We start from the raw sequence: 22,873 nt of genomic DNA on the forward strand, positions 1-22,873 counted from the left end.
AACATTGAAACTTGGTGGTATATTGGAGAAGACAAGAGTCAAATATGGCTTGAGTGATGGGGTGGATGGTGTGGGGCATGCTGGAAGAGATGTCTGAGGGCAGTGTCCTGGACAGCTCCTGCTCAGGAATGTGCAGGATGAGCCCCCTCTGCAGGAATTCCACTGACTTTTCACCCACAGAATTGCCTCCCCAACTGCAGAGGCTGGCTAAGAACTCTGTGGCAACCCCACCTCCCACTAGCCTCTTCTAGGGCCAGTTGTCCAGCCAGGAACCCAAGGCTGGGTGGCAGTGTGGTCCACCAGTGGATCCCATGCCCATTCCAAACTGGGCACTTATGAGCCAGAACTGTGGGGCCAGGATTTCTCAGGCCGTCCTGCTCTCTGCCCAGCTTGCTAGAAGGCCTGAACAGGAGCTCCCCAGTGCTTTCATCCATCCACCCTAGGTCACCCTAGCTCTGGGGCAGAGAAGGGGCCCAGCGATGACTTCCTGGTGTGAGTGCCCAAGGAGCAGCCAGGGCCTCTGCCACACCATCCCACTCCCGAATATCTCAGAGGGGATAAGTCCTTCTCGGCTTTAGAAGAGGTAGCGAAATCAGACGAAAACAAGGCTGGAGGCTTCCTGGGCTCTAGGAAGGGAGAGCTTTGCTGAGCTTTGACGGGGCGTGGGGAGGGCTGCGATAGAAAGGAAGGGGGAATGTCTCTGCGCCTGAATGAACAATCGAACTACAGTAGTTGATTTTTAGTTAGTGTTAGTCGCTTAGTCGTGTCCGATTCTTTGCGACCCCATTATCTGTAACCCGCCAGGCTCCTCTGTCCACGGGATTTCCTAGGCAAGAATACTGGAGTGGGTTGCCATTTCCTTCTGCAGGAATTGATTTTTAGGCTACTGTTAACCGGAGTCTCAGGGTTAGCAAATGCTCGTGGAACGAAACTGTCTCCTAGTTAGTATTCATTTACCACTTGTTACAACTTGCATCATAAACCTGGATGCTCCGCTCCACCAGCTGGTGGGTTTTTCCAGCTCGGAAAATTCGGGCGGCCTTGTTGGTTGCTGTGTCCCCAGCTTTCAGCGAGTAGATACTATCAGCGCGCAGCGCTCGCGATTCGGGGCGGTGCTGGGGGTCGCGGGGCCGGTGGTCCAGCCGTTCAGCCCAGGCCACGCCCAATTCCCCGCCCCTCCGCCCCCGCTCCGCCCAGTCTGCGGACAGACTCCCCGGCGCCGCGCAGCCCGCGCCTCCGCCCCGGAGCTCCCAGGCGGGAGGAGTTGCGGATGAGGGGCGGGATGTTTTGGTGGGCGGGGGTCCCAGTGACGGCATCCGACCGCGCCGCGCTGGGGCTCAGAGCCTCAGTGCCCCGCAGGGGGACGACGCGCGCACCCTAGCAGGTGGGTGTGGGCCGGGGAGGGGTGGAGGTGGGTGGGAGGGAGGGGGCGTGGGCTCGTCCCTTCCCTGTGCAGGCCTGGGTTGGGTGGCACTGGGCGTCGGCACCCTGGGGACCCTTGACCGAGCACGAGGACCACTCCCTCCCTCCCCATCTTTGCTAACGTCCTTCAGGCCCCTCCGAGTGGACCGGAGACTCCCCTTCCTTAAGTCGGGGCCTGAGGCCGGCATTCCGGGCCTGGCCAGGAGGAGCGAGCACCCACGCTGCGAGAGTCGGGTTCGCCTTTGTAATCACTTTTCCCACTTTCCCGGAGCTCCTGTCCTGTGCCCGGCGCCTCCGACTCCGGAACCCCCGATGTGGGCCGGGCGCCTTCGGTGCGCAGAGCACTGGGCCCCGAGTCCGGGCGCGGAGAAGCCGGGACCGCGGGGCTGGAAAAGCTGTGACTGAGGGATGCTCGAAGGCGCCTGTAGTATTGCGTGGCAGTTACCGCTGCGGCCCCAGGGCCGGACACCCAGCTGGGACTGATGATTGAACGACCGAGCGAACGATTACAGGTGCTGAGAGAAGTAGTGAAAAATAAAGAGCTGTGACCCTCGGGGTGGGGGCGACGAGTGGGGATGGGGAAAGTTCCCTGGATGTAAACTACTCATCAGCTACTCAGCGTCGGACCTTGTGCTGGGTGCTGGAGATACACCATGAAGGGGACAGGCGGGCCTCTGCCTCCCAGCCCCCAGTTTGGGAGGTGAGGGGAGACCAGTGGATAATCCGGCTTTTGCAAGGTAAGGGAGTGGTCAGTGGCTGATGGGAGAACTAAAGCGGTGGGTGTGGGTGGATGAGTGGTGGGGGCCACAGAGCAGACGCCCCTCTTTGGAGGGGAGGGCGCTCCCTGGAGGTGGCCCTGGTAACAGCTGAGTGTGCTGCAGGCAGAGAAAGGTGAGGAAATGTGGGGTCTTAGGGGGTAAGTCATCAAGGTAGGCAGGGTCCATTAAAAGTTTTTCCTGTTAAGGTTTTGAATCTAGAGCATTAGGGAGCCCCTTTCGCCTCTTTTGGGGGCAGTTTAAGCAGGAGAGTGGTGTGGTCACATTTGCATTTTTGAAAGATGCCCCTGGTTGTCACATAGGAAGGTGCAGGGAGGCTGAAGCCAGTGAAGAGGTTGGTAAATACTCTGCCCAGTGGGCGGGATCCGGGCTTGGGTAATAGGATGGAGAGAAGCGGATATACTTGATATTTAGGAGATGGAATTGGCAGTATCTGGTGGTGGGGGCTTGGCCTCAAAGGATGTGCTGACTCTCTTTAAGATGGGGGAGCGGGGAATGTGAGGTGACAAAGGCAGTCAGTTCAGTCACTCACTCGTGTCTGACTCTTTGCAACCCCATGGACTGCAGCACACCAGCCTTCCCTGTCCTTCACTAACTCCCAAAACTTACTCAAACTCACATCCATTGAGTCAGTGATGCCATCCAACCATCTCATCCTCTGTCGTCCCCTTCTCCTCCTGCCTTCAATCTTTCCCAGCATCAGGGTCTTTTCAAATGAGTCAGTTCTTTGCATCAGATGGCCAAAGTATTGGAGTTTCAGCTTCAGCATCAGTGCTTCCAATGAATATTCAGGACTGATTTCCTTTAGGATTGACTGGTTGGGTCTCCCTGCAGTCCAAGGGACTCTCAAGTCTTCTCCAACACTACAGTTCAAAAGCATCAATTCTTTGGCACTCAGTTTTTTTTATAGTCCAACTCTCACATCCATACATGACCACTGGAAAAACCATAGCTTTGACTAGGCAGAGCTTTGTTGGCAAAGTAATATCTCTGCTTTTTAATATGCTGTCTAGGTTGGTCATAGCTTTTCTTCCAAGGAGCAAGTGTCTTTTAATTTCATGGCTACAGTCACCATCTGCAGTGATTTTGGATCCCAAGAAAATAACTTCTCTCACTGTTTCCACTGTTTCCCCATCTATTTGCCATGAGGTGATGGGACCGGATGCCATGATCTTAGTTTTCTGAATGCTGAGTTTTACGAAGGCAGAGACTATGGGTGGGTGTTGGGAAAAGAGATCCTTGTACAGTGCTGCTTGTGTGTGTGTCTTCCAGGAGATGGGGTCCCAGCAAGAACACAGATGCCTTTGGGTGTCGAGTGGAGGAGTTAGGGCCTCATTTTGTCAGTGATGGGAGCCGTGAAATGCTACCGTGTAGGATTCTGTTGTGGCTCTTGCAGCATCTGGGCATCAGGTTGGGGCACAGAGGATGTTTTGAATTTTGACCACTTCCCTTTTAATCCCTCCAAGGTCAGGAGCTGCAGGAACTGGCTCCAGGTCACCTGCAAGGTGAGTCCAGGTGCTGATGGCCGGGGCCTCTTCCTCTCTCTGCAGGGCTGGGAGCAGCAGTCTCTCAACATGGGGCTGGAGGCCCAGAGGTTGCCAGGGGCTGAGGAGGCCCCCGTGAGGGTGGCCCTTCGAGTGCGCCCACTCCTGCGCAAGGAGCTGCTGCACGGGCACCAGAGCTGCCTGACGGTGGAGCCGGGGCGCAGCCGGGTCACCCTGGGCCGAGACCGCCACTTTGGCTTCCACGTGGTGCTGGATGAGGACGCCGGGCAGGAGGCTGTGTACCAGGCTTGTGTACAGCCCCTTCTCGAGGCTTTCTTTGAAGGCTTCAATGTCACCGTCTTTGCCTACGGTCAGACGGGCTCCGGGAAGACGTACACCATGGGGGAGGCCAGTGTGGGTGAGTGACCTGGCTTGAGACCTCCTGCCTTCATTGAGGGGCCTCAGACATCTCCTGAATTTCTGCCTCTGCCATTTCCTGTTGAAGATGAGGAGGCTGGAGGAGGGTGGGCGGGTTTCCTAACTCCATCTGCAGGCCAGGGTAGGATCAGCTGTGTCACTGGGCTGGGTCGGGCAGGAAGAAGAGTCCTCCGAGGTGAGCGGCCCTCTCAAGTCCATAGAGATGGGATCATACTGTCTGGTTCTGGAGACCTCACTGGGAGGAAGGGCATGGGAAGTTGTCTTGTCTCTAGAGGTTGTCAGGATCGTTGTCAAGGGTCAGGATGGCTGGAAGGGAGACTGTCCTGGAAGAGACATGCTCCAGGGGCTGCATAGCAGGGAAGCGGGCTGGTTCCATGAGGCTCTGGAACAGAGTTTTGCAAGAGATGCTTTGGGCCAATTGAAGGCGTTGCCCACTTCTAAGGACCATGATTTGAAAAGTGTACATGTTTGTTGTAGAAAATTAGGGAAATACAGAAAAGCACATCCACAAAAGAAAACTTATTTGATAACTGCCTTTCCCTGGTAGCTTAGATGGTAAAGAATCTGCCTGTAATGCAGGAGACCCAGGTTTGATCCCTGGGTTGAGAAGATCCCCTGGAGAAGGGGATAGCTACCCACTCCAGTATTCTTGCCTGGAGAATTCCATGGACAGTGGAGCCTGGTGGGCTGCAGTCTGCAGGGTCGCAAAGAGCGACACAACTGAGGGACTAACACTTCCACACTTTCTGATAATTGCCTTTCACTCACCCTGTTAGCATTCAGTTTTTCCTGGTGAAAATTTTTATACTTAAAAAAATATGGTACCAATGTACCATTCTTTTGTATCCTGTTTTATTTTCTTAACAGTATATTAATATCATGAACATTTCTCTATATCACTAATTATTATTCAAGCAAAAACTTTAATGGCTGCTTAGCGTGCCATTGTGAATATAAGGTAATTTATTTAATCAGACCCCTTCTTGGATGTTGCAATGGACACTGAGGGTGTTTTGTTGTTTTTTAAGTTATGAGGAAGAGTATGTTCTGAACATCCTTTTATTACTTCCTTGGCATAAATTTAGGGGCTTCTTTAGATAACTGAGCATAGACTATGATAATGAGTCCCCAGGAGTCATCAAACAAAGGTTATCTGACTGTCTGGCAGGGATGTAGTGGAGATGCTTACACCATGAAAGTGGTTGGTTGAACCTTGAGAGGTTGCTTCCAACTCTGAAATTCTGCCTGAGCACCCTGGAGCCTGGCCTGGCTGCCCAGCTTGTAAGGCTTCTGCCTCTACCTTCTCCACACTGGAGCCCCATCCGCCAGCTTCTGGCAGGAGCCTCTGGGCCTCGTGGGCGCTATGCCCAGCTGAAAGCACCATGGCAGGTGGCCCTGCGGTGTCTCCCCAGCCTCCCTTCACGAGGACGAGCAGGGCATCATCCCACGGGCCATGGCCGAGGCCTTCAAGCTGATTGATGAGAATGACCTGTTGGACTGTCTGGTGCACGTGTCCTACCTGGAAGTGTACAAGGAGGAGTTCCGAGACCTGCTGGAGGTGGGCACCGCCAGCCGGGACATCCAGCTCCGGGAGGACGATCGTGGGAATGTTGGTAAGAGACTCCTGGGTCCTCTGGTTGGGAGTGGGGAACCTGGCTTGGGGAGGCTTCACCTGCTTAGGGTGGATACCCTGTCTGGAGGAGGGGTAACTCCTAACTAGGAAACTCAAGCTCTGGGAAGTTTTGCTTTCATTTCCCTGTCTCTGCTGAGTTCAGTACACACTGGTGTACCCAGAGTGAGAGTCACTGAGGTGGGCACGGGAGAAGCTGAAAAAAGTGAAAGTGTTAGTTGCTAAGTCATGTCCGACACTTTGCAACCCCATGGACTGTAGCCCGCCAGGCTCCTCTGTCCATGGGATTCTCCAGGCAAGAATACTGGGGTGGGTTTGCTGTGTCTTCCTCCAGGGGATCTTCCCAACCCAGGGATTGAACCCTGGTCTCCTGCATTGAAGGCAGATTCTTTACCAGCTGAGCTACCAGGGAAGCTGGAGCCCCTTAAATCCCCAAGCAGGATGGGCAGGACCCCCTGGGCATGCCGAAGGGGCCCCTGAATCAGGAAGAGCTTAGAGGACCAGTCCTGCTCAGCCTGCCCTCCTGGCTGATCAGCCTCAGGCTGCCCTGCCTTGGGCTCACAGCCTTTTGTGCCCACAGTGCTGTGTGGGGTGAAGGAAGTGGACGTGGAGGGCCTGGACGAGGTGCTGAGCCTCCTGGAGATGGGCAATGCAGCGCGGCACACGGGAGCCACACACCTCAACCGCCTCTCCAGCCGCTCCCACACCATCTTCACCGTGACCCTGGAGCAGCGGGGTCGCGCCCCCAGCCGCCTGCCCCGACCTGCGGCCGGCCAGCTGCTTGTCTCCAAGTTCCACTTTGTGGACTTGGCGGGCTCGGAGAGGGTGCTCAAGACAGGCAGCACAGGCGAGCGACTCAAGGAGAGCATCCAGATCAACAGCAGCCTCTTGGCGCTAGGCAACGTCATCAGTGCCCTGGGTGATCCCCAGCGCCGGGGCAGCCACATCCCTTACCGGGACTCCAAGATCACCCGGTGAGCTGCCGCTGCTGCTGGCCCAGGGGAAAGAGGCCCCGTGAGCCCCTTAGTCTGTCCTGGCTCCTGTCTGGCCTCTCTGGCTGGGGTGAGGAGATAAGAGATGGGTCCCCCTCTGGTTTCTGGGGCACAATCTACACGTGGTTGAAGTCTTGGGCCCACAGGGAGCCACACAGAGATTCAAACCCTCTTTGGGGTCTGAACCTCTGGCTCTGGCACTTTGGGGCCCTTGACGCATCTCCCTGGCGCCCTCAGGATCCTCAAAGACTCCCTGGGCGGGAACGCCAAGACGATGATGATCGCCTGCATCAGCCCTTCCTCCTCCGACTTTGACGAGACCCTCAACACCCTCAACTACGCCAGCCGCGCCCAGAATATTCGAAACCGCGCCACTGTCAACTGGCGGCCCGAGGCTGAGCGGGGGCCGGAGGAGGCCGTGGCCAGCGCCCGGGGGCCGCCTAGGCATCGGTCGGAAACACGCATCATCCACCGGGGCCGTCGCGCCCCGGGCCCTGCCGCCGCCTCCGCCGCGGCCACTGCCCGCCTGGGCGCCGAGTGCGCGCGTTACCGAGCCCGCACCGACGCCGCCTACAGCCTCCTGCGCGAGCTGCAGGCCGAGCCCGGGCTGCCCGGCGCCGCCGCCCGCAAGGTGCGCGACTGGCTGTGCGCCGTCGAGGGCGAGCGCAGCGCCCTGAGCTCCGCCTCCGGGCCCGACAGCGGCATCGAGAGCGCCTCTGCCGAGGAGCAGGCCACCCAGGGACCCGGCGGGCGAAAGGTGACCAGGGGCCGGGGGTGGCCTGGGGTGGGCGGGGTGGGGGAGGTGAGGAAGAAGGTTTTCCATACAGGGATTCAGAGGCATTTCTGCTGATGACCTTGATGTATCCTCAGGGTTTCCATCTGTTAAATAAAGATAACAGGAGTATCTACCTCCTCGGGATGTAAGGACTGAGGGTGTCATAAGTGCTGGTGGAAGCTAGTTCTTAATAATTGTGGTGGTGATATTACTGGTAATGAAAATATGATTAATGACAAGAGATAGCCCAATGGCTTGTGGAGGGGACTGCAGGCCATGTGGGGTCTGGACCCCTTTCCCATTGCAGGCAGGCTTTGGAGCAGAGTAGCAAGCAGGGCCGGCGGGGTGACTCAGGGATAGGCAGGCTCGTCCTTACTGTTCCCCTGAAGCTGCTCTCCTTGCCCCCCTAGGAAGATGAGGGGCCGCTGCAGCTGCTGGCCCTGCAGAGCCAGGTGGCCCGGCTGGAAGAGGAGAACCGAGACTTTCTGGCTGCGCTGGAGGACGCCATGGAGCAGTACAAACTTCAGGTGGGGCGCCCCCTGCCACAGTGGTGGTGGGGAGGGGAGACTAATGACGGGAGGCGAAGCAGCTGTGTCGGAGTGGGTTCTGGCAGGATGGGTAGAGGTGTGAGCAGAAGTGCGGAGGAAAGGAACAGATTGGCGCAAGTGGGTGTGCGAAGGCGGGTTGGAATTGGGACTGAAGGGGCAGCCCCATGAGACTCCTGAGCCCTGCTTTTCCTTTTGTGCAAAGATAACCAGGTCAGCGCAGCTCCTGGAGCCCCCTGGTGGCAGTGAGTGGCATGAATATGGAGGGAATGATAGATGGGGCAGGGTCGGTTCAGGCAGGCAGTCTGTCCGATTCTTTGCGACCCCATGGACTGCAGCACACCAGGCCTCCCTGTCTATCACCAACTCTCGGAGCCTGCTCAAACTCACGTCCATCGAGTCGGTGATGTGGCGGGTGGGAGAGTTTAAACCTGAGCTAATGCACTGTGTATTCCAGAGGGACACCAAGAGGTGGTCAGAGGCATTTGGCCCTCCATTTTAACACAGAGAGGGCAGGGTGGTCTCAGACGTGTTCTTCATTTTCCTGCACTTCTGCCTGTCAGCACCCCGGCTCCCTACCTCTCTCTCATCCACGTCTCTCATCAGCACCTGGACCGTGTCTTGCAGAGTGACCGTCTTCGTGAGCAGCAGGAGGAGATGGCAGAGCTGCGACTGCGGCTGGAGCTGGTGTGGCCAGGCTGGGGGGCCCCAGGGATCTTGCAGGGCTTGCCTCCAGGGTCTTTTGTGCCCCGGCCTCACACAGCCCCCCTGGGAGGTGCCCACACCCATGTGCTGGGCATGGTTCCCCCCGCCTGCATTCCTGGAGATGAAGTTGGCCCTGAGAGCCGGGGAGAGGTGAGACGGTGGCAAGGCTCGGTGTCTGCTGGTTGACCTGGGCAGGCTCAGGCAGGGGAGGGGCAATCCTGGGGAATGTGTCACTCATCTCGTGCTTTCACGGGACCAGCTATGAAATGCCCCTTTCTGGTGTTCCTGGAGGAATGGCCCAAATTTGGGTAGGGCCTCTCAGAAGGATCTGGTGCCATGGAGCATCCTTGGAGTAGTTGGAGATTGCTTGGAGTGAGGATTACGGAGAGGGTTCTGGCTTCCAGTATGGAATGGAATGCTTGCCTACCTCCAGGGATGGGGAGCTCATCACCTCTGGAGTCACCTCCCCACACACACACCATCTTTGGATGCCTTCCTCTGCAAGTTCAGTTTTCCATGAGCTCTGATCTCCTTGCACTTGGTCTCTTGTTTCTAGTTCTGTCACTTGGGGCCTTTTGGACAAGGGCTGCTCCTGTATCTGCCTGAAACTTCTGGGTCATCTGAGCTCTAAAGGGCAGAGGGACTGAGGGGTGGGAGGACGTGGGTTTGGAAGAAGCCTGTTACGGACCCTCCACCCCCTACTCTGGTGGGGCGTTGTTGGTGAGATAAGACTTGCTGCAGATGACTTATATACACGGTGGAAAGGGGAGGTTGTCCCCTGAGGAGTGCTAGTTCAGCTGTGGGGGCTGGAGCAGGGTGGGGGTGGTGGGGGTCAAGAGAACAGGAGGAGTAGAGGAAGGAACAAGGGAGGAGGGGAGAAGTTTATGTTCCAATTTGAGATTGGAAAGGCCTCTCGGATATCATTGGAGCTAGATCTTGAAGGTAAGGTCTGGCTTGAAGAGCACGCAAAGCGGGCTGAAGACTGGGTGGGGGGAAATGGCTGATGGAGAAGGCCCTGGGAGCCTGTCCTGAAACCTGGGCATTCCCCAGCAGATGAAAAATGGCAGGGAGGCTGGAGCCAAGTTTCTGACAGAGGGAGACAGGCCGGGAAGTGGCTCTTCAGATGCATCAGAGGCAGAGGAAGAGGAGGAGGAGAAGGAGGGGCTGCCCCGACAGAGCCTGTACCCACGAAGGTGAGTGGGACCCATGGCCCACCTGACAAGGACCAGCTCAGGGCCTCAGCTGGGCAAGAGGGGGATCCCACTGTAGTCTCAGGGTGTCCTTGCCTCCATTGGCCTGGCCAGCCTTTGGGGAAAGCAGGCAGGGGCTGTGGGCTCTGAATCAAGCATTCTCACTGGGGTGGGTGTGCTGAGGGACAGACCCGGCCTCCTGGTTCTCGGCCTCCAAGGTGGCCCTCGGCACCCTGCACCCTCTCAGCTCAGCCGCTGGCCTCTGAGTTGTACCAGATGGACATCCTGGGGTCAAGGTGACCCTGGGGTGATGGAAGGCCTGGGGTTCTCTCTTCCCCTTTGGGCCTGGGAGGAGGCTGGGCTGGGGCAGGGCTGGGGAGGGGTACAGACTCCCCTTCTGCCCTCCAGGAATGGGATCAGCAAGTGGAACCAGAGGATGGGGGCCTGCCCAGAGAGTCCACTCAACAGGAAGGGCCCAGAGCTTCACCTGGAGGAGCTGGGTGCAGCTATCCCGGGACCCAGAGGTGAGCTGGGTGGGGCGCAGAGAGGGTCCCAACCCCTTTACCCACTCATGGTCCTGGACTGGCCACCCTGGAGAGTCCACATACCATCTCTGGCTGCCCCTGGCCAGGGCAGTCCTCCTCTTCCCTCTGTTCCTGCCACCCCTGCTTCCCCCACTATCTGTCGCGGCAGCCGCCCTGACCGTCAGCCTGTTACAGTGGTTGGTGGGAGCAAGGCCCTGGCTCAGCCCCGCCAGGCCCCCGCGGCCATGGCCTCTGAGTGGCGACTGGCCCAAGCCCAGCAGAAGATCCGTGAGCTGGCCATCAACATCCGCATGAAGGAGGAGCTCATTGGCGAGCTGGTGCGCACAGGTGAGGGAGGAGCTTTGAGCCGGGCCTCCCACCTGAGGGTGGGTGGTTAGGAGCAGGGTCCAGATGTTTGCCCACTCAGCTTCTTCCAGATGGGTGACCTTGAGCAGGTAGGATAACCGCTGTGTGCTCTGAAATGGAGAGAGTAACTGCACCTGTTTCTTAGGTGGTTGGAATGAGTTAATTCAGGTAAAATGCTTAGACTGGTTTTCAGGAAGCTTCTTACTGTTACTAATCAGTTGCCTGCTGTGTGTCAGACGCTGCACGGGGCAAAAGCGGTCCTGGGGAGCAAACAGCGTCCCCCAGTCATAGTAGTACGGCTGCTGCTGGTGACACAGGCAAGTGAGCAGGGGATGGTTCTAGGTGGTGACTGGTCAAGCTTTTTAATTTTAATAGCTATGACTTTATTATAAAATGTATTGGGAACAATTGCAGACAGACATATGAGAGTCCCTACATACCCATCATTCAGATTTAGCATTTCCAAGCTTGGCCCGCATTTGCATCAACTCTCCCTTTTTTCTTTGCTGAAATTTTTTGTTTCTAACTTCTTGGCTATGCCAGATCTTTGCTTGCAACTTGCAGACTCATTAATAGCTGTGGCATGCTGGATCTGGTTCCCTGACCAGGGACTGAACCTGGGCCCCCTGAATTGGGAGCATGGAGTCTTAGCCATTGGACCACCAGGGAAGTCCTTTTTTGCTGAAATATTCTGAGGCAAATCCAAGACTTCATGTCATTTCATTCCTGCACCTTTCAGTATGCCTCTTTTTGGATATTTTAACCAAAATGCCATTAGCATATCTAACTAAACTGATGCCCTCACAGTGCTCCGAACAGAAGCAGTTCTTCAACAGTGTCTGTGTGCAGCTCTGGGCTTGTCCACACATTCGCTCATTGCTAAGTCATGTCAGTCGTGTCCGACTCTGTGCAACCCCATAGACGGCAGCCCACCAGGCTCCCCCATCCCTGGGATTCTCCAGGCAAGAACACTGGAGTGGGTTGCCATTTCCTTCTCCAGTGCATGATAGTGAAAAGGGAAAGTGAAGTCACTCAGTCGTGTCCGACACTTCTCGACCCCATGGACTGTAGCCCACCAGGCTCCTCCGTCCATGGGATTTTCCAGGCAAGAGTACTGGAGTGGGGGTCTCTGAAATCTCCCTTCGCTCACCTTTTCAGTCATCCTGTAGAATGTTCCAGATCCCAGATATTCTGGGTTTGTCTGTTAGCTTCCTTGTGGCGTCATTTAGCTTGTTCCTTTGACCTGTCTCCTACAAATGGAAGTTAGTTCTAGAGGCTTAGTTGTATGGTGGCTCAAGTTACATATTGATTTTAGCATGTGTTAGATAACAGGAAAACTAGTTAACCTGTATTTTTTCTGGGTCACTGCTATGGAAAAGGCTATTATAAAAAATAAGTCAAATTAAAGAAAAGTAGTAAATGGTCACAGTACTGGAGGGTAGTCATTGTGAAATCCTTGTAAGTGCTGGGGGCTGACAGAGGTCTGGGAAAGCCACGGGGGAGGAGCTGCGATGCTTCAGGGAGGGGTCTCCGGTGCTGAGTACACCCCGGTTCTTCCAGGGAAGGCTGCCCAGGCCTTGAACCGTCAGCACAGCCAGCGCATCCAGGAGCTGGAGCGGGAGGCGGAGCGGGTGCGGGCAGAGCTGAGCGAGGGCCAGAGACAGCTGCGGGAGCTCGAGGGCAGGGAGCCCCAGGACGCTGGTGAGCGCTCGCAGCTCCAGGAGTTCCGCAAGAGGGTTGCTGCCGCTCAGAACCAAGTGCAGGTCAGTGTCAGAACCCCAGGCATGGTGGCTGCAGCCTCCCAGGCTGGGGTCCTGGGATCAAGACCTGTGTGAGCCCCAGAGCCCACGCCCACTGTGGAACCAGGGGGTGCTCCAGCCCCAGCTGTTGGTGCGAACGCCCTCCTGGCCTTCCAGAGTGAGGCTGGTATTAGGTAGGAGCTGGCAGTGCTGGAGATCTTTGAACACAGCAGAGGCAGAGGCGGGGAGGTGGGCCGTGCCTGAAGACCACCTTAGGAGACCATCGAGGATGAGGGAAGGGTACGGGAAGGAAGCAACCCTCCCTCCTGTGGCCCTCCCCTCCCTCCATGAGTCTGCCCTTGCAGCTGTCTGTCCATCCATCCCTGCAGCCCATCATCCCTCTGTCCATCCACCCACCAGTCCAGGTGTCTGATCCATGCAGTTATCCTTTTACCAGTTGAGTGACTATTTATGTGCCTGTTCATTTGTCTTCTATTTCTGTTTATCGATCCTTGCATTGTTTGTTCGTCCTGTTTTTTACTTTAAAAAAAATTTTTTTTTTAAATTTATTTGGCTGCACTGGGTCTTAGTTGCAGCATGCGGGATCTTTAGGTGTCGCACAGAATCCTTTTAGTTGTAGGCATGTGGGATCTAGTTCCCTTGATCAGGGATCAAACCCAGGCCCCCTGCTTTGGGAGCTCAGAGTCTTAGCCATGGACCACCAGGGAAGTCCCCTGTTTTTTACCTTGATATGATCGCATCATCTGTCTGTCCACCCACCCTTCCATCCACTCATCTTTGCACCTGTCCCTCCACTGCAGTAGAGTGATTAAGAGCGAAGGTTCAGGAGCCTTGACTGCTTGCGTTTGAATCCCAGCTCTGCCATTTACTAGCTGTGGGTCCTGGGTCAAGTTTCCTAACCTCTCTGCACCTCAGTTTCCTAATCTGTTAAGTAGGAAACCTCTGAAGTCGTTTCGTAGGGTTCTAAGGATCACTTAATATACTGAGAGCACTTGGTGTGCTGTGTAGTATGCAGTAAATGTCACAGTATTTTGACATTTTTATAATTTGCTATTTTTATCAGTCTGTTGTCCATTGGCCTGTCTTCCCTTTTGTCTGTCCCTCTTCATCGTCCTTCCGTCCTGCCCGTCCTTGTTGAGTGCCAGGCGCCATGCCCGGCTTTTGGCAGCTGCCATGAGCAGCCCAGAGGAAGCTGTGTTGGTCCAGGTACTGAAGGAGAAGAAGCAGGCGACGGAGCGGCTGGCATCACTGTCGGCGCAGAGTGAGAAGCGGCTGCAGGAGCTGGAGAGGAACGTGCAGCTCATGCGGCAGCAGCAGGGGCAGCTGCAGCGGCGGCTTCGCGAGGAGACAGAGCAGAAGCGCCGCCTGGAGGCGGAGATGAACAAGCGGCAGCACCGTGTCAAGGTTGGGTGCTTGGCTGGCGGGGTGGCTGCGTCCCAGCCAGGAGGCGAGGGGAGCGCGTACCGCCACGCGACCGTAAAAGGCTGGTCACGTGGCCTCCCTGAGTCTGTTTCTTCACTTGAAAGTGAGAGTTACAGGAAACTCAGGGCTAGGGTGAGAATTCAGTGAGATGAACCAGATAAGGGGTCCAGCAATCTTGTGTTTGTGAGGCTGGGGGGTGCTGGGCAGGGTTGTCTTGGGAGCGGGAAGGCACTCCTGTGGGCTTTGGGGATTACGGGCTGTGGGAGGACACTGGTACCCCACAGCGCCCTGCCAACCGGACTCACCCTGAACTTTGTGCCCAGGAGCTGGAGCTGAAGCACGAGCAGCAGCAGAAGATCCTGAAGATCAAGACAGAAGAGATCGCGGCATTTCAGAGGAAGCGGCGCAGCGGAAGCAACGGCTCTGTGGTCAGCCTGGAGCAGCAGCAGGTGGGGTCTGGGCTGAACCACACCCCTGGGGCACCCGTAGCCAGTTGCTAGAGTGCCCTGCGGGGTCAGCCAGTGGGCACACCATTCTCCCCCCCTGAGCTGGGTGGCCATCCACACCACCTACGTGGCCAGAGGGGAGAGCTGAGTTCCTGCCCACCTCCCCCGCTGTCCCTCAGAAGATTGAGGAGCAGAAGAAGTGGCTGGACCAGGAAATGGAGAAGGTCCTGCAGCAGCGGCGGGCACTGGAGGAGCTGGGGGAGGAGCTCCACAAGCGGGAGGCCATCCTGGCCAAGAAGGAGGCCCTGATGCAGGAGAAGACAGGGCTGGAGAGCAAGCGGCTTCGGTCCAGCCAGGTGAGATCCTGCCGGGTGAGGCCCAGCTGGGTGAGGCCCAGCCAGGTGAGATCCTACCAGGTGAGGCCCAGCCGGGTGAGATGCCATCAGATAAGGTCCTTCCAAGTGAGATGTCTCCAGCTGGCAATGCTGCCGGGTGAGCTCTGGACGGATGAGGCTTTTCTCGGTGGTGCCCCTGCCGTGTGAGTTCCAGCCACGCCACTGTCCTTGTGGGCTCTACCCTGAGCATCTTCAGAGTGTCTGTGATCCGGGCTCTGATGTGTGGGTAGAAGAGCCTCTCCAGGTATCTGCCCCCAGAGCATTGTACCTCATTAGCCACCTGCTCTGCAGGCAGAATGAGGAGCCACAGGTGTAGAGGTGGTTTGGCCAGAGAGAAAGAGCCTTCACTCGGGTTGGAGGCAGTTGCACCAGGCCCCACCCACCCAGCTCCACTTGGCTTCGTTGCTCCCTCTTGAGTAGGGAGTTTCGCAGCCAAATTTCCTCCTCTTAGATGGAACCACAGCGTTGCCCTGAGGATTAGAGAAGGGGTACGTCACTTCACACAGAGCCCAGAGCTGTCCCAGGAGCCGGTGCTTGGGCTAGATGCCCACAGGGTTCCAGACCATCTTCTGCTGTCATGGAGTCCTAGAGGGTTTCAGCTGGATTTTCTGGAAGTCCCTTGGCCATTAGAACCCTCACTTCCTTCCACATTAGGTTCCCGAAGGGCCTCTGGGGTTTGGCCACTAACCCCACCTCCTTCCCATCACCAGCTGGAGTCAGGTCATCTCAGTGACAAGCCACCACCATCCTCTCTGCCTTTGCCCATGTTGCCCCTCTTGTCCTTAGTGTCTCTGTATCCTCCTTCCGGGCCGTCTCTGGGGGCCCCTCTTCAGAGGCTCGGGTCCCCTAGGCCCCCACTCCCCAGCTTGTACAGAATTGAGAGTCAGGCCTCCTGCTGGACAGCACGCCTCCTTAGCCTCCATGGCAGGGCTGGCCTGTTCCTGTGGCCCCTGGGAGGGTGGGGCCTGCCCCTTTCCTCATCACCGGCGGTGCCACCCCCAGGCCCTCAACGAGGACATTGTGCGAGTATCCAGCCGGCTGGAGCACCTGGAGAAGGAGCTGTCCGAGAAGAGCGGGCAGCTGCGGCAGGGCAGTGCCCAGAGCCAGCAGCAGATCCGTGGGGAGATTGACGCGCTGCGCCAGGAGAAGGACTCGCTGCTGAAACAGCGGCTGGAGATTGACAGCAAGCTGAGGCAGGGCAGCCTGCTGTCGCCTGAGGTGCGCCCTGCGAGCCGGCCCGGCTGTCTGCTCCCCTCTGCCCCTGGCCCCGGCTCTTCGCTGGGTGCAGGCCTCCCTGCTTCGGGACACACATCCCTCCCAGGTGTCAGCCCCACAGAAGGCGCAGGACTAGCCCTCCCACCGCTGGTCCAGCCCCCGGGCCTGGGACACACAGCTGGGCCTCGCTGCCCTCGGTTGCCCCAGCTGGAGTCGGGACTCGTCCTGTGTCCTGTATCACGTTGACCTCAGGCATATAGCGTGCTCACACCTCTCAACTCCCAACATGGGACGCGAGTCAGGACCATGTCAGCATACCTCACAGCCACATAGGTTTGCCCTCCTGCCAGCAGAGAGAGCTTTTGTTAGAGAAACGGACCCCTGGGGACCTACCTGGCAGTCTAGTGGTTAAGACTGTGCTTCCACTGCAGGGGGCATAGATTTGATCCCTGGTTGGGGAACTAAGATCCCACATGTTGCATGGTGCAGCCAAAAAGTTAAAATTTAAAAGAAGGGGAAATGGACCCCAGCAGACCCTGGGTGCCTCTGCAGCCCTGCCATGCCTTCCCTTCAGAGCAGGGTCTCCCAAGCACAGGTCACTCCAGAGGCTGTGAGCTTCAGAGAGCAGCCTCCTAGCGGAGCCCTGGCCTCCCTGACCCCCGAACCGAGGCTCAGATGGACGTGCCTCTGCTCCTGCTGCAGCGGGCGGGGGTGCCTCTGGCTCTGAGGACAAGTGGGCACATAAAGGCTGGGTTGTGGCTGCGTGTGGCCATTACGACTCTGCCCAGGACCTCGGTGTTCAGGGGGCAGGTGACCCATGGAGTGGGTAGCCCGTGCCCCCCTCCACCCATCCCCGTGTCCCTGCAGGAGGAGCGGACACTGTTCCAGCTGGATGAGGCCATTGAGGCCCTGGACGCCGCCATCGAGTACAAGAACGAGGCCATCACGTGCCGCCAGCGAGTGCTGCGGGCCTCAGCCTCCTTGCTGTCCCAGTGCGAGATGAACCTCATGGCCAAGCTCAGCTACCTCTCGTCCTCGGAGACCCGAGCCCTTCTCTGCAAGTACTTCGACAAAGTGGGTCCTGGAGCTTGCAGACCCCCGCCTTCACGGGGGTGGGGGGAGGTGGACGGCGCGGGCGGTGAGCTGGCCACACGCCTGCTGCCCCTGCGTGAACAGTCCCGGGTGAAGGGAGCCGGTGCTGGGGGCTGAGCCTGGCTGTTGGGGACAGGTGGTGACACTCCGAGAGGAGCAGCACCAGCAGCAGGTGGCCTTCTCAGAGCTCGAGTTGCAGCTGGAGGAGCAGCAGAGGCTGGTGTACTGGCTGGAGGCGGCCCTGGAGCGGCAGCGCCTGGAGATGGACCGCCAGCTGACCCTGCAGCAGAGGGGACATGAGCAGCACGTGCAGCTGCTGCTGCAGCAGAGCCGAGGTGGGGCCCGGGCCCGCCACGGGGGCTGCCGCCTGCCCTGTAGCCCCTCACCACCTCCTCCTGCCTTTTTTTCTCCAGACCATCTTGGCGAAGGGCTGGCGGACAGCAGGAGGCAGTACGAGACCAGAATCCAAGCTCTGGAGAAGGAGCTGGGCCGCCACGTGCGGCTGAACCAGGAGCTGAAGCAGAAGCTCAGTAGCCTGAGTGCTGCCAGCCAGAGCAGGGGTAATTGCTGCGTGCTGTCACCAGGCCGGCCGGGGCTCAGCCCTGACGTCAGGTCTTCTTTGTTCTGGGCAGAGTTTAGAAACCACTCTGCCTTCAGCTCTTGGGTCATCCCATATGTTGTTGATTGCATGGGGGTGTTGGAAGAAGGCTAGGGCTTCAGGAAGGGGTAGCTGGCTACCTCCATTTCTGACAAGGATGTTGTTATTGCCAGTGATGGGTGGGGAGAAGAGGACCCCGTGCCTGGAGAACAGACAAGCCCCTGGAAGCGAGGATGAGCTCTACCCAGCGCCTGAGCCTCTCTGGCAGCCCACCGGCATGGAGGGTGCCCCCCGCCCACGGGAGGAGATGCGGGACTTGGTCCACGCCCCGTTACCGTTGACGTGGAAACGCTCGAGCCTGTGCAGTGAGGAGCAGGGCTCTCCTGAGGAGCTGCGGCAGCGGGACGCCGCTGAGCTCCCAGTGGGGCGGGTGCTGCCTGTGGGTGAGGCGGGTCTGCCCTGGAACCTCGGGCCCTTGGCCAAGCCCCGGCGGGAACTGCGGAGGGTCAGCCCAGGGATGATCGACGTCAGGAAAAACCCCCTGTAGGCACACCTGGGAGATTTGGGGCCTGCCCAAAGGTGTGGTGTTGACGCTCCCTTCTGTGAAGGAGTCCTTACCTCAAGCTCTAAATCAGGTCCTGATCTTTCTTGTTAGAGTCAACAAATTCGGGCTACAGACCAGAACTGGACTTGAATCACTTGTTTAAAAAAGGTGCAGATTTCTACCAGTCACTTCCTTTAGGATGTGGTACCCAGTTGCCATGTTTTGGCTTTTTTTTTAATATAATTTTTAAAATTTTATAGTTGATTTATAGCATTGTTAGTTTCAGATGTGAAGCAGAATGTTTATGCACATGGATATGTCCACTCTTTTTTTGATTCTTTTCTCAGACAGCTTACTACAGATTTTTGAGTAGAGTTCTTTGAGCTATACAGTAGGTCCTTGTTGGTTATCTATTTTATATATAGTAGTGTGTACATGTTAATCCCAAACTCCTAATTTATCCCTTCTGTTCCCTTCCCCCTTTGGTAACCATAAGTTTGTTTTCAGAGTCTATGAGTTTGTTTCTGTTCTGTAAATAAGTTCATCTGTATTTTTTTTAGAGTCCACATATAAGTGATAGCATATATTTGTCTGTCTGATTTACTTCACTTAGTATGATAATCTCTAGGTCTGTGTTGCTGCAAATGGCATTCATTTCTTATAGCTGAGTAATATTCCAGTGTGTATATGTACCATGTCTTGTACGTTTCTCTGCTGATGGAAATTTAGATGGCTTCCATGTCTTAGCTAGTGTAAATAGTGCTGCAGTGAACACTGGAATGCATGTATTTATCTTTTCAAATTATAGTTTTCTCCAGATAATATGCCTAGGGGTAGGACTGCTGGATCATATGGTAGTTCTATTTTTAGTTTAAGGGACCTCCATACTGTTCTCCATAATGGTTGTACCAGCTTACATTCCCACTGACAGTGCAAGAGGCTTCCCTTTTCTCCACACCCTCGCCAACATTCACTGTTTGCAGACTTTCTGATGATGGCCATTCTGACTGGTGTGGGGCGATGCCTTCTAATTTTGATTTGCATTTCTGTAATACTTAGCGATGTTGAACATCTTTTCGTGTTTTCTGGCCACCTGTATGTCTTCTTTGGAGAAATGTCTATTTAGTTTTTCTGCCCATTTTTTGATTGGGTTGTCTTTTTTTTTAATGCGGAGCTACATGAGCTATTTGTGTATTTTGAAAATTAAGCCCTTGTCAGTTGCTTCATTTACAAATATTTTCTCCCATTCTGTGGGTTGTCTTTGTTTATGGTCTCCTTTGCTGTGCAAAAGTTTTTAAGCTTAATTAGGTTAGGTACCATTTATTTTTATCATCCTGGGCGGTGCATCTAAAAAGATACTGCTGTGATCTATGTCGAAGAATGTGCTGCCTGTGCTTTCCTCTAAGAGTTTTATAAAACGTAGGCGATCACCTTGACTGTTCTGCGTATCTCCACCTCACTTGGTTGTTCTTCTGCGGTTTTATCTTCTTGTTCCTTCATCTGGAACTATTTCTGTGCCATATCCTCTTGTCTAATTTTGTGTGTTTGTGGTCTCCATTCAGGCTGCAGGATTGCATTTGGTATCTGCCCCCTGGTGGATGAGGCTGGTCTAAGAGGCTTGTGCAGGCTTCCCATGGGAGGGACTGGTGCCTGCCCACTGGTGGGTGGAGAGGGGTTGTCCCTCTGGCTCAGGACTGTCGAGGGGTGTTTGTAGGCAGCTGCTGGCTCCTATTTTGGCAGCCTGTGTGCTGATGGGAGGCACTGTTTCTACCCTGTTGGTTTGGCCTGAGGCGTGCCAGCACTGGAGCCGGCAGGCTGTCGGGTGGGGCCAGGTCTTGGTGCAAAAGCAGTGACCTCCAGAACTCACACCAATGAGTATTTTCTGAGGTGTCTGCCACCTGCGTCCTTGTCCCCATGGTGAGCCACAGCCAATTCCTGCCTCCCCAGGAGACCCTCCAAGACCTGCACGTAGGTCTGGTTCTGGCTCTAATGGAGTCACTGCTCTGCCCCGGGCACCAGTGCTCATGAAACCTTGTGTGTGCCCTCAAGAGTGGAGTCTGTCTCCCCCAGTCCTGTGGAGCTCCTGCACTCAAGCCAAATGCTCTCGGGCTCCTCCCCCTGATGCCAGACCCCCAGGCTGGGAGCCTAACGTGGGCTCAGAACTCAGTCCTGTGGGAGAACCTGAGCAGGTGTGGCATTTGATTACATCGTGAAAGCGGCCCTCCTTCTGTCTTGTGGTTCTTCTTGGTCTTTGGGTGTAGAGCATCTTTGTTGATGGCTGTTCAGCAGTTGTGATTTTTTTTTTTTTTTTAAACTTTACAATATTGTATTAGTTTTACCAAATATCGAAATGAATCCGCCACAGGTATACCTGTGTTCCCCATCCTGATCCCTCCTCCCTCCCCATACCCTCCCTCTGGGTCGTCCCAGTGCACCAGCCCCAAGCATCCAGTATCGTGCATCGAACCTGGACTGGCGACTTGTTTCATACATGATATTATACATGTTTCAATGCCATTCTCCCAAATCTCCCCACCCTCTCCCTCTCCCACAGAGTCCATAAGACTGATCTATACATCAGTGTCTCTTTTGCTGTCTCGTACACCAGGTTATTGTTACCATCTTTCTAAATTCCATATATATGCGTTAGTATACTGTATTGGTGTTTTTCTTTCTGGCTTACTTCACTCTGTATAATAGGTTCCAGTTTCATCCATCTCATTAGAACTGATTCAAATGTATTCTTTTTAATGGCTGAGTAATACTCCATTGTGTATATGTACCACAGCTTTCTTATCCATTCATCTGCTGATGGGCATCTAGGTTGCTTCCATGTCCTGGCTATGTGAGAAGAGATGAGCTCAAGTCCTTCTACTCCACCGTCCTGTCTCTCTCTGCCACCTTTTGGCTTGAGTTTCAGAAAACCATTTTATAATAAATGAAAATAATCTCTGGAGGGAAAAAACAGTGGGTTTTATTGATAAGATCATAGTAGGACTCAGATCTGGAAACACAACAGGCTTGAAAACTTTTCAGAGACCGTGAGATGGTTCTGAATCAGCTGTTAGCCAAGGCCCTGGCCTAGACTTGACAGCCAGCTGGGCTGCAGGGTAAGGTGAGTTTCCCTGTGAAGGACAGGAACCGTGCTGGGGACTGGCCAGCTCCCAGGGCCGACCTTGAGATATGGCTGCTCTGGAAACCACTAGAGCTGGACCATGGTCATATGTCATATTTAACCTCAGGCTGGAATGTTACACAGAAATGCACCAAATGCTAAGGATGATTTTATTGTTACACAGGGAATGCAAACCTTTATTCTACCCCTGTAACACAGCCTTGTTTTGTGTACGCTGCTTCCAAGTGCTGCCTCTGTCTTAGGGTCCTAGCCTTATAGCAACTGGAGGGACCAACGTAGGGGTCCTTCTCCCATTTCACAAGTGACACAGAGTGTTCTGAACTTGCCATGGTCACTGTTGATGTGGGGCTGGAATGGGATCCTGCCTTACAGTTCCTTGTCTGATTCTGGACACCCAGGCTGCCACTGAGTTATACTACCAGCTATACCACCTCACTTGGAGAAGGCAATGGCACCCCACTCCAGTACTCTTGCCTGGAAAATCCCATGGATGGAGGAGCCTGGTAGGCTGCAGTCCATGGGGTCACTAAGAGTCAGACACGACTAAGTGACTTCACTTTGACTTTTCACTTTCATGCATTGGAGAAGGAAATGGCAACCCACTCCAGTATTCTTGCCTAGAGAATCCCAGGGACGGGGGAGCCTGATGGGCTGCCGTCTACGGGGTCGGACACGATTGAAGCAACTTAGCAGCAGCATACCACCTCACTAAGGCCAGGCAGGCGTGGTGGATTAGGGCTGGGCTTGGGGGTGGATGGATTCCAGAGAAGGGATTTGAAAACTTGAAGGCATTCTACTGGGACTCTGAGAGCTGATCCTGGTAAAAGAGGCTTGGGACCAGGCCCCAGTTTCCTTCTGCCCGTGGGGACCTGACTGGCCTCACCTTCATGTTTTAAATTTCCTCAGTTTCATTAAGCCCTGGTTATTCCTATTTCTGTGCAGCAAGCTGAGGGTTACATATGAGGAGTGGACTGGCAGGGCCCTGGCTCAGATGGACCGGGTTTCTGGGCATATGACTAAGAATGCGTTTATTCTACACATCTGGAATTCCGTGTGTTTCCAGAGAAAACTGCTCTCAGAGCACTTTTGTGAGGAAGTGTAGTGGCTCCGGGCAAAGTCGGTAGTGTTTAGGTGTACGTCCCCCAGATGGTTCTAACTAGCTGAGTAGCTTCTTCCGTGAATAAGATCTGCCGATAGGGCGTCTCCTGGAGAATGCTCGGCTGAAAGGAGAGTCTTCTGCCGTGGGGGAAAATACATCCACATCCTCATCTAGAAAAAGGTGGAAAGACTTAGCATGCAGGACATAACGGAGAACACAACAGAGGAAAGTGGGCTTCACCTGCAGAGGATTACGCATGGAGATGGACTTAAGAAAGCCAGCACTGCTTGTAGGCGCGCTCATCCCGTGGAAGCATTGA

The 22,873-nt window shown here is 55.4% G+C and overlaps 2 protein-coding genes across 5 annotated transcripts in view; one reads left to right on the forward strand and one right to left on the reverse strand.

Moving 5' to 3' along the window:
- The first annotated feature begins 1,166 nt into the window (after positions 1–1,166).
- Positions 1,167–21,284, forward strand: KIF7 (kinesin family member 7). 4 transcript variants are annotated; one of them, XM_086364600.1, is made up of 20 exons: positions 1,167–1,384; positions 1,554–1,934; positions 3,749–4,100; positions 5,533–5,733; positions 6,331–6,724; positions 6,980–7,499; positions 7,928–8,044; positions 8,690–8,917; positions 9,818–9,960; positions 10,366–10,481; positions 10,677–10,829; positions 12,408–12,610; positions 13,814–14,011; positions 14,353–14,478; positions 14,655–14,831; positions 15,873–16,088; positions 16,953–17,159; positions 17,314–17,512; positions 17,591–17,737; positions 17,949–21,284. In XM_086364600.1, exons 2-20 carry the CDS (start codon positions 1,905–1,907, stop codon positions 18,320–18,322), a joined length of 4,101 nt encoding a protein of 1,366 aa, XP_086220726.1. In that variant the 5' UTR covers positions 1,167–1,384; positions 1,554–1,904; the 3' UTR covers positions 18,323–21,284. The 4 variants fall into 4 exon arrangements, with proteins under 4 accessions (XP_086220726.1, XP_086220728.1, XP_086220727.1 ...); XM_086364602.1 differs by having other exon boundaries at positions 14,658–14,831; XM_086364601.1 differs by having other exon boundaries at positions 9,821–9,960.
- The window catches only part of TICRR (TOPBP1 interacting checkpoint and replication regulator), a 44,237-nt gene continuing 42,635 nt past the window's right edge, over positions 21,272–22,873 (reverse strand). Inside the window, exon 22 of the mRNA XM_086364599.1 lies at positions 21,272–22,724. Coding sequence (XP_086220725.1) covers positions 22,612–22,724 — 113 coding nt within the window. The 3' untranslated portion in view covers positions 21,272–22,611. The remainder of the gene's footprint in view (positions 22,725–22,873) is intronic.

Source organism: Bos grunniens, chromosome 21, assembly GCF_055505025.1.
Source record: "Bos grunniens cultivar Pamir isolate PY7600 chromosome 21, Bosgru_T2T1.0, whole genome shotgun sequence".
Lineage (NCBI taxonomy): Eukaryota > Metazoa > Chordata > Mammalia > Artiodactyla > Bovidae > Bos > Bos grunniens.

Coding starts and splice junctions, on each gene's coding strand:
- KIF7 (XM_086364600.1), top strand. CDS start 1,905: ATGATTGAACGACCGAGCGAACGATTACAG. Junction 4,101..5,532: donor CATGGGGGAGGCCAGTGTGG/GTGAGTGACCTG, acceptor GTGTCTCCCCAG/CCTCCCTTCACGAGGACGAG. Junction 17,160..17,313: donor TCTGCAAGTACTTCGACAAA/GTGGGTCCTGGA, acceptor TGTTGGGGACAG/GTGGTGACACTCCGAGAGGA.